This window comes from Apodemus sylvaticus, chromosome 21 (genome assembly GCF_947179515.1).
Source record: "Apodemus sylvaticus chromosome 21, mApoSyl1.1, whole genome shotgun sequence".
Classification (NCBI taxonomy): domain Eukaryota; kingdom Metazoa; phylum Chordata; class Mammalia; order Rodentia; family Muridae; genus Apodemus; species Apodemus sylvaticus.
This window is the reverse complement of record NC_067492.1, coordinates 44,737,101-44,747,926: the sequence shown is the minus strand read 5'-3', so window position 1 is coordinate 44,747,926 and position 10,826 is coordinate 44,737,101. Positions and strand designations below refer to the sequence as shown.

At 36.5% G+C, this 10,826-nt stretch overlaps 1 protein-coding gene across 2 annotated transcripts in view; it reads right to left on the bottom strand.

The window, feature by feature from the left end:
• Positions 1-605: 605 nt before the first annotated feature.
• Neto2 (neuropilin and tolloid like 2) overlaps positions 606-10,826 on the bottom strand; it is a 58,638-nt gene continuing 48,417 nt past the window's right edge. For both annotated transcript variants that reach the window (XM_052166978.1, XM_052166980.1), the window contains exons 8-9: positions 6,281-6,394; positions 606-4,979 (exon numbers count right to left, since the gene is read on the bottom strand). In XM_052166978.1, the coding sequence (XP_052022938.1) occupies positions 4,399-4,979; positions 6,281-6,394 (695 nt within the window). In that variant the 3' untranslated portion in view covers positions 606-4,398. The remainder of the gene's footprint in view (positions 4,980-6,280; positions 6,395-10,826) is intronic.

Here is a 10,826-nt window from a genome sequence, read left to right as displayed (position 1 = left end):
ATGATGGGTGAGGACTACACTTATATGTGGGTATAAGGATAAATGCTTAGAATGTGGTTGAGGATTGTGTTGGTTTAGTAAAATGCAGTTGTGGATTCTCCTCCAAGATCTAGCCCTGGGTAGTTGGATAGGTTTCTAGAACTTGGAAGGATTCCTCTTGCTGAGTGGTCCTTAAGCCCAATTTGAGAGCTATGAGTGTGTATATATCTGTGTGTCACATGCATGCCTGGAATCCATTTGCCATAAGAGGGAGATAAATCCTCTGTAAGTGGAGTTAAAGGTGGTTGCAAGCTGCCATGTGGGTGCTGAGAATGAAACCCTGGTTTTCTGGAAGCTTGGTAAGTGCTCTTTACTCCTGAGCCACGTCTTCAGCTCTCCATTCTATAATGTTTTTAAAAAGCTCATCTGTTAATTTAAAAGTAAAAAAAAATGCTTTTTAAGTATAATAATCATCCACAGTTTCTTTTTACAAATAAATCTCAACTATGACTATTTTATTTGTAAAATAGCAAATAGGAAATTCTGACTGTTTTTGAAGGGCCTCTAAATGCCCAAATTGGCCTAAATGTTCTACTTTTATACACTTCAGAAATTGAGGCAAGGAAGAAAATCAAAACAGGAATTTTTATTTGCATTTCAAGGGTAAAGCACTTTAAAGTGCCAAATCTGGATTAAGCACATGAGAATTATTACATGATCTGGAAATTTATCTCTAATAAAAACCTACTGCTTAAAAAAAAAAAAACAAGTTTAGGTAGTACTTACTCACTATACGTGCACCTTCATCATTAGCTTGGAGGCTTTGTGAGCCAGTAAACCAATCTCAAAAATATAATCAAAAGTACTTTAAAAAGCCGAGTAAAGAACATATTACTAGGAGAGGTTTATAATACGTAACAGATGGTGTAGGAAGGTAAAAGGATATTCCAGGTCAGCTTGTTCTCTTACAGTGGTTCATACTCAAATAATTCTCAAAACTCAAGATACAGTACCTCAATATTTAATTTCTATAATGTACATTGTTAATTTTAACTTAAAAAAATACGAAAGTGAAAGCAGAGAGCTTTCTCTCTTGCATTGGCTCATGTGCTGCTAATCAGCACTGTTTACTAAGAATTCACAGTAGTTACATATTTTGCAGGTGCCAAGGAAACCTAGTAACAAAAATGATAGAACAGTGTTATGTAAATTAAAAAGGGAGGGTGAAACCCCCAATGTATACAAAATTACAGCATTACATTTTAAGTAAGCATAACTAACAAGCTTTGCATGGAACATCTAGGCTGATGTTTGGAGTTGTGTGACTTTTAAAAGCTAAGCAAGGAGAGAAGCCAAGGAAGGTCACTGGGCTAGGAGTTTGGAGCCATGGGGAGCTACTTCACCTTTAGGGTTTCATCTTCTCATTAACAAAACTAGACTAGATCATCTCTTTTGGATCTTTAAACAGAACAAAGATAAAGTTCCTTCTGTCCACAATCAATGTGATTCAGGCATATTTCTTTTAACACTTGTAGTAAAGAAATGTGGGCATACAGTAGACACCATTTTGCAAGAAAGTATAATCTCTGAATGCTAATTATTCCTGGAACAAGAAGCAGCCTTTTCTCATCTTAGCTGACATGTTCCTGAAATACCCTCATTAGGTAGTATCTGAACTACAGAAACGTTCAGTGCAGACTGTGGTTCCTTAATGCTTAGCAGTTATACAAAACACACGTAGGATAGTGACAAAGAGTCTCCTAAACCAAAGCTAAGAGAACCTTTTAGATCCGTGATGCGAAATGTGAATATCCTTTGGTTTTTGTTAAATATTTATAACCCTCTTCTGCAAATGAATAACAGTTTATCCCCATGTCTTTGAGATAGTGGGAGGTGTAGGCTGCAGTCTGTGGCCACTGGGAGCTGACAGCTTGTAGTGAACTTGGGATGAAAGATAGCAATGTTTTGGTATCATATAGTTGGTACTTTCTTGCACTGGAGCTTTTTACTACCCTCCAGCTTTGTACTTTTCATTGGAAGGCATGTTTAACACTTTGTAGGGTGTAATAACTCATGTAAGACAGATAAATTTCCTATTTGTCACTAGTAAATTTATGGCTTCCATTTTAGTCTCTGAATATAAGTGTTTTCTATTTCTAACTAGAAAGGAAAGACTTTCTAGTTAGAGAATTTAGAACCAAATGATCATCTAAGTTTCTCTTGCTGAGTTAGTTGTATGAGATCATGCAAATTCACATGGTTGTGATGTTCAGTTTTGTACAAACAACTGTTTTGTAAACCCCTTCAAATTCCTTTAAAATAGGATACAGTGTTAAAAATATAAATACAGCTACAAGTGCTCATGATGTATCAAGGCATACTATAAACTCCATAATCTTAATGATGAGTATGACAACTATTTTTATAATGGATATAATTTATAAAGAAATGTTAATTTTTATTTCACTATAACATAGCTATCAATTTAAGTATTTACTATGGTGTTGGAATGGTGGCTGGCCTAAGACACCTAATAAAATGCTCACAGTTACTGAAAGAACAGTTATTTAACTTTTGTCTGGATAGTTCAGTGATTCCTATGTTTTGAGATTCCTTTTACTTTTCCAAGCTCTATTTTACAAAGCAGGAACACCTACTGACTTAAAAAATTAAGTCATGCTTATGCCTAAGGTAAGTTTTCCCATATTTTTGATATAATTTCCTTCTTGAAAAAAAATGTCATACAGAAAACTTACTTTGGTCAGAAAGTATATCACACTAAAGGTCAGTGTTTTTAGTAATCTGGGATTTCAGATTTACGTAGTACTTAAAAAAAATAAATGATATCTAGTGAAACCTAAACTTTTCATTTATTGGAAATTTAGTTCAATATAGAAACTGAGAATTTACCTCTTTAAAATGGCATTATTTATATTGGCTATCATTAACTATATGAATTCTTCCTCATCTACAGCTTAGTCAAAGGATTCCTGCTATAAATAATATAATTGAATGATCATGAATTAATGTATACTTTAATGTAAGATTTCTGTTGTGATTTAGAACAATAAATATCACACAGTGAAAAATTATTACCAACTAACACAGCAGTAAAAGAAAGAAAAATGTATGTACACATCACCATGGGCAAGGTTTTTATAATAAATTATAGTACAGTCCCATCACAGTGTACTTCTACACAAAGTCACTACTGTGAACACTTAAAAAAGAAATTGTCTTGTATGTCTTAAACTTGATCTAATAAAGTTTATACAATATCAAATAATATCAAAAGTCTAAAAAACAATGAGTTTTGATATCATGTTTATAAATTATTGTTTTATACACTTTACAAAACAAAGTCAAGAGTGCAGCTTAAAAAAAAGTTGAAGTTGCTATTTTTAATAATGGGTAGAAAATGCACTGTACCAAGCAGAAGCTATGTAAAGGCTCACACAGTTTCTCTGAGAATTTCTTTAAGCTTCCACCAACCATGGTCATGTGTCAAAGACAAACCAATACCAAGAGAACAGAAATCTTTCTGAAAGATGATAGGGATACAGTTCTGAGAAGCTCTGCATGGAGCTGTAATTAAAGGTCTGCTCACAGGGGAGGTCTAGGACCCTGATTACTGGGGTGAATGTCTCTCACTGAATTGAGACCCATCTGGGAAAACTTCAGAGCTTACTACAAGTTTTTAATCTTTCTCAAAATTCTTCTCATGTGTATCTAGCATCCAGGATTTTAACTTTTATAGTATAACTAAGATGAAACATGATTTAAAGGTGATAAATCATGTCATATACTTCCCACAGAAAAACAGAACTAAAGATGCAGTTATTAAAGACAACAGTGTAGAAATTAGTCAGGAAGAAATGAACTATGACTGTGTCTTAAACTGCCACCCATCATAGTATTAGCCGTATGTTACACATTTAAAAGCAAATACATGGCCATGCTGAATTAAGTGACATATTTTTCCCCTCCGCAGGAAACTGAAATGGTAAAATTGCAGGCAAATAAAACGTAACAGAAAAATGGGCAAAAAGAATATAAAGAAAAATCTTTTAAATTCACTGTGAGATCAAGTTGATGGGGCTGTGCGAACACAAACAATACCCGATGTTAACAGCACCAGGCTGCTCCACCTGACTCAACATGACCACTCGCTCCTCAACTGCTATTGGACTGGTGGTATTTTGTAGGTAGGATACCAGCAACAGATGATGACTTCTTTTCACTGAACACATTAAGTTTTTTAGTTGGTTTCACACATAGATTGCCTGAGATAATAAAATTGTCAACATTATGATAAATTATGAAGGGCTTTCTAACTTTGATAGACAAGACTGGATGTGCAGACAGAATGGGTGTTGGTGTAGGCTGCATACCCACAATAATAATGCCTTTCGTCAACAGTTAAAAGTCAATGGATATGGATGCTTGTGCAGAGTCATCTCGCCCTCTGACATAAATTTCACAGGGAATCTCCTCCATCACTCTGTCCTCTAGAGCCTGTTCAGGGCATTCATGAGCTTGCTTGAAAGTGTAGCTGCTTTTTTTGAAGGTGCTATTAAATGTTTTCATTGGCTGTGGTTGTGCAAAATCATTTCGGAAGGGAAGTTCCATGGAGCTGAGGTTGGTCCTGCTTTGTTTGACATTGGACGCTTGAGACCCACAGTGGTGGTCATGAATGCACCGGGAGGCCGTGGACGAGCGCCGCAACTTCTGGTAGTTGTCAAGTTCTTCTGACAAATCTGCCAGATCTGCAGAAATCTCTTTCTCTCTCAGTGAAAATAGCTCATAATGAGGAGGATCAAATACTTCCTGGAACCCAGTTTTATTAAATGCAGTTTTGCAAGCCATAACCTTTTTCCGCGGCTGTTTCACTTGTACTAAAACAGAAATAATGAGAAGGACCAAGACAATTCCTGATGTAATGCCAATAATTGTCCCATGAGTTTTAGTGATTTGTTCAAATAGTCCAGCTTTTTTCTTTTCTGTAAGAAAGAAATGTTGAGATTTTTCAAAATTCATTTATAGGAGTTGCAATACATATTGGCTAGGCATTTTTAGGTAAAACAGGAAATTTGGGTCAAATATATCTGACACTGAAAAACTGGTTTTTAAACAAATAGAAAATACTATTCCCATGATTTCTGAGTCAAGTAACAAATAATGATATAGTTGGATAGGGCAAAGAAAAACTAAAATACTTGGTTCCCTTACTCAAAAGGTTCACAAGGGCCTACAATTTGCAAATTATATTAATATAGAAAATTTAAAAAACAAACACTCTTGATCTATTAAGTTTCTGCTATAAGGCAGATTCAACAAACTACTGTGTTGATTCATATCTGTGGGATCAGACTAACAATCCAGGTGCACCACCTGTTTTCAAATGATAAAATACTTGTATGCCAAGTAGTTAATGTGGCCATTAGAGTATACATCAGCTTCCCACAGTGAGGCACTTGTTTGAACTTGCTTATTCAACTCTTAGAAAGATGAAAGACGGATAAATTTTCTTTTTCCAACTCAAGTGGCAACCAAGTTATAGGTATCCAATGTCTATGATCTTCACATTTACCTTTCAAAGCATATGTTAGAAATAAAAATAACTTGGGCTGAAGATATATCTCAGCGACTAAGATCACTGACTGCTCTTCCAGAGGTTCTGAGTTCAATTCCCAGCAACCACACGGTGGCCCACAACCATCTGTAATGGGATCTGATGCTCTTTTTTGATGTGTCTGAAGAAAGCTACAGTGTACTTAGATACATAAAATAAATATGTATCTCTTAAAAAAGAGAAATAGAAATAACTTGATGTAGAGAAAAAAGAAAGAAAAAAACGTTTTTTAATGTAGTGCTTTTATAATAATCTAGTAGCTGGTATAATTAGGCAGTGCTTCCATACTCATTCCAAGAACCTATTAGTTGGTTATATTAGTCCTTCTGTTCTTGAGGCTACCCTCTAAACTCTCTGGTAGCTACAAAAAGGGTATTTATAATACAAAGTTCAACAATAATATAAAACAGCATAAAATATGGAGGCACACTTCTGAATAACTTGAAAATACACTCTACAAAGAAATGCTTTTGTTGAATAGTTCTTTTATAACATCCATGAAAATTATCCTGAAGAAATGTTCCTATGTGTGTAGCCCTGCTAGAGCAACTAGGGTGGGCACACGTGTAGGCAACTAGGGTGGGCACACGTGTAGAAAGGGAACTTTAGGGCCTTTCTTATGAAAAGACCCCAATCCTCATAGAAAGGCTGCCTTCACATTGGATTTACCTTTACAGTGATTTTCATCCCAAGGGTATGCACAGTTTTGAACACCATTGCAGACTAAAGAATTGTTGATGCACATGTTGCTATGGCAAAAGAAAGTGCTGCTTGTACAGGGAGCTGCAGGAAAAAAGAAAACTATGTTGCTAAGAACAGTGACATACAGACCACAAACCCATCTTCATTTATTTTGTACTTCAGAATCTGACTTTAGCTGAGTAGAGGTAGTTCTTTCAGGTGGGAATGTCTACTTTTCTTAAATGCCTTTTGGCTTTTAAGATAATTTTATTTTCCTGTTGGTTTTCTGAGACAGATAGCCTAGGTTGACCTCTAACTTGCAATCCTCCTGCCTCAGCCTCTCAAGCATTGACATTACAGGTGCCTAGTTCAAGAAAACTTCTAATGCTTTCTCATCTGTGAAAAATGCCCTAAATTCTCTCAAGAGTTTAATCAGTGTATTTCTGCAGTGTTTTGTCTCCATTTCCTATGTACATTTTTTATACTGGATCATAATACAGTGTGCTTGCTTCTGCTAAGATAAAATTCTACATGCAGAAAAAACTGAGCATATAGTACCATGTGATCCAGAGTACACACACACACACACACACACACACACACACACAGTTTTTTTTTCATCTGGTCTTTGGTGGTGAATGTCTTTATTCCCAGCATTCAGGAGGCAGAGGCAAATAGAAGCCTGAGTTTGAGCCCAGCCTGGTCTACAGAGTGAGTTCCACAGAGAAACCCTAACTTGAAAAACCAAAACCAAACCAAACCAAAATCCCAAAATTTCTTTTCAAGGTGAAAGACCTAAAAATGTAGTGGATTAATAAATTTCTCTCCAATCAATGTCTTTGTCTTAATAAGTATATAATAAACCTCATTAAAATATAGCCAGGACTGTAAAGAGGTAGTTTTGGGTGATTTTGGAACACCGGACTATGGTCACCTCGTGCACAATATCAGTAATATAACTGGCATCTTATTGCCTCTACTGGCTCTCAGTATGGGTTGGGGAAACAGGAAGATAGTGGCTCTCAGGAAACCCTAAGCAAAACATGGAAGGGAAGCTGAATGGAAACTATTCAAAACTTCTTTGCTATGAAGGCTGATTCCTCTATAAGGCATCGTTCATTAAAATTCCTGTGCAGCTGGGAATTAATTCCAGATTAATTTTCATGAACTACAACCTGTTTCAAGAAACGAACAAACATTTCTGCGCATTGTAGAGATACCTGTAATGGTGTGGTGTGGCAGTTTGAATAACAACAACCCCCATAGGCTCATATCATCAAAAAGTGGCAATATCTGAGAAGGATTAGCAGGATTCGGAAGTATGGTCTTGTTGAAGGAGGTATGTCTCTGGGGTTGGGCTTCGAAGTTTCAAAAGCCCATGACAGGCCCAAGTTTTCTCTCTTAACTTGAGACTCAGGATGTAGGTCTCTCTAACCTACTGCTGCATCCATACCATGTTTATAATGACCTGATGCCTTGAAATTGTAAGCAAGCCCTCAATTAAATGGCTTCTATAAGAGTTGCCTTAGTCCTGATGTCTCTTCACAGGAATTAAACAGTGACTAAGACAATGGCCATAATTGTATAAGGTGGATATACCTGAATATTAAGAACCACTAATTTGCATAAACACGTAGAATTGGTTGATGTATATTTTACCATAATACATAAAAAAAACTACACACAAATAAAATACTCTATTAGGACATTCCTCACATAGATAATGTATGTAGTAGTTTTGAAATTATGTGTATATTGGGGTTAAATAAATAAATATATTTGGAAACCTAGACATGTTTTTCACAATAATAAAAGGAATAAAGTATGTCTATGGTTATTCTACTAACCATAGAAATAACTATGGTTAGTTCTAGGGTTGGGAAAGTACAGTAGGCCTGTTTCACCAAGTAATGTCAGTAAGTGTAGTATTAAAAGTAAGACTGGACACTGAGGTGAGAGGAGGCTAACGCAGACTCATGGGGTTGAAGCTGGGACTTTATACAATAAAATCCCAGGATTCTATAATAATAATAATAATAATAATAATAATAATGGTAATATATTGATGCAGCAGAACCTTCCCCTAATGAATAATGGTTTCAGGGGACCGATCACTGGGTGAGGAGTAGGTAGGACTAATGGGTCAGAGAGGGAGAGGGGAGGCAGGAGAAAGATACTTCCTTTTGGATGGGAGAGATCATGGAGGACACAATGTAGGTAGGGGAGGCTCCGGTTCAAGTGGCAGATCCGCTACTAGAGGATTTATAACTTAGAATGGCTTACACATTAGGATGCTAGTTGCTGTGCCCAGTGATTGTGTTACCCGTTGATTCTGAACTACAATTGTGTGGTGTTTTCCTTCATGAGGTGACTCAGCTGGGTTCCAGAGAAAAGTACCCTGGCAGGGCATCCAGCCAGCCAAGGGAATTTGGAGGCATGGGGTGTGTGTGACAGTGGCCTGCCATGGGTACTTAGTGAGATTTTGAAGCTGTGAGTCAGAGAGTCTGCCAGGCTGAGAACAGGTCCGCCTGTCTGCCGGGCTAAGAAACAAGACTGACTGCCCACTGGTGCTATTCTGACAGTAACATGGATTATTTTTTAATATTCCCTGCAATATAATAGCAGCAGAATAAATACATATAAACTCACTGGTATATATACAATTGGTGTATAGCAATATCTTCTGGGGTAAAATCTCTATCCTGTAGGGAAGCTCTTAAAGATAAGAAGAGTAAACAACTCAAAAACTTGTGCATGTCCTTGAAACTAAACAGAAACACTAGTCCATTCCCTCCTCAGAGTTAAGTAAGTAGTAAGGACTGCTGAGAGACTCTCAGACCAGCTGAGCTGCCTGCCAGTTGTGTAATGTGCTCCAGGTTTCCAGCTTTGCGAGCTGTCATTCATGGTGGAGTTGGCTTTGGTGGTCAGGTGTGTTTGAATTACTTCTGCTCTTGTAAGTAACCATGGTAAAACTCACTGGTTCATAAAACTGGGTTTTGGTAGCATCTTGACTTTGGCCTATCATTGAATTTTATTTGTCATGAACAGACATTTGTTTATGTCTTCCTAGGAATAGTGCACACAATAACTGAAAACATATTTGAGGGAAAGACTAGACTAGTTTTACCTCACAGCAAAAATCTAATTAGAATATGAAGAAGGAATGATGGAAATTACAAGTTATCATTAGGTACACACTGAACAAATAACTCTTGCAAGTTACAAACAGAATACTTCAATGGATGCTAAAATTAGTTGTGAAGAGATATTTTCAGTTCCCAAAAGACTAGTAAAGAAAAGGAGTAATTCTGTCATAGGGGAAAACTGGCATACCATTAGGAAAATGGTGGAGTCAGCCGGGTGGTGGCGGCAGCACACGCCTGTGATCCCAGCACCCTGGGAGGCAGAGGCAGGCGGATTTCTGAGTTTGGGGCCAGCCTGGCCTACAGAGTGAATTCCAGGACAGCCAGAGCTATACAGAGAAACCCTGTCTCGAAAAAACCAAATCCAAAAAACCAAAAAACTAAAAAAAAAAAAAAAAAAAGAAAAAAAAAAGAAAAAGAAAAATGGTGAATGGTGGAATCAATATCGTAACCAATCAGTAATCAGCATTACTAAGACAGTTAGCACCCCATACCCATACTTCGATGACATGACACACTGAGGAGGCACATCAGTATTTTAGATGAAATGCGTGCTCTCTGTGAATCATTTGAAAAACATCACATAAGCCCAAATGTGTGGACTATTAAAACACTTAACTAGTATGCTTCTCGTGTAAGGACTGGGGAGCTGACATGGAGAACACTAAGGATACTTGGCAACTGAAAGCAATGTGGGAAACTAGATCATCAAAAAGACATTAAAGAAAAAGGAAAAAAGCCATTAAGGGCAAAATTAATGATTGGCTAATAGTATATCAATGCTAATTTTAATCTTGTTTTCAAAGATGTTAACAATAAGAAAATCTGAATAGAAGTATAAAATTTTTAGTATTTTTATAAATCTGTAAATTCAAAACTATTTAAGAATAAAAGTAAAAAAAAACCTAAAATGTCCAACAGAGTATGTAAAGTTTGGTGTTCACAGTTTGCAGAAGTCAATAACAGCCAAGCTGATAACTTTTCTTTTGCTTGTTTTTTGAGATAGCATCTCTCTTTTATGTAGTTTGGGCTGTCTTGAAACTCATCTGTAGACTGGACTGGCCTTGAACTCAAGCCCATGAGTTCAATATCTGTCTGTTTCTGCCTTTGGAGTGTAGGCATTAAAGGTGTGTACTACCATTCCTTGCCTGATAACTATTTTAAGCTAAAAAATTCCTAGAGAAGCCCCTAATGTCTGCAATCTCTTTATACAGACCCAATGCTGCTATTTACATGCCAACACTTTTTTCCTGCATAATAGTAAAAATTTTAAAAATAGGAATCATGTTTCACTCCTTTCAACATGTTTTTGGATACATGGTTATTCATGCCGATAAGTATTACTTTGGGGATGGAGAGATGGCTTAATGGTTATGAATACTTGCTTTTGA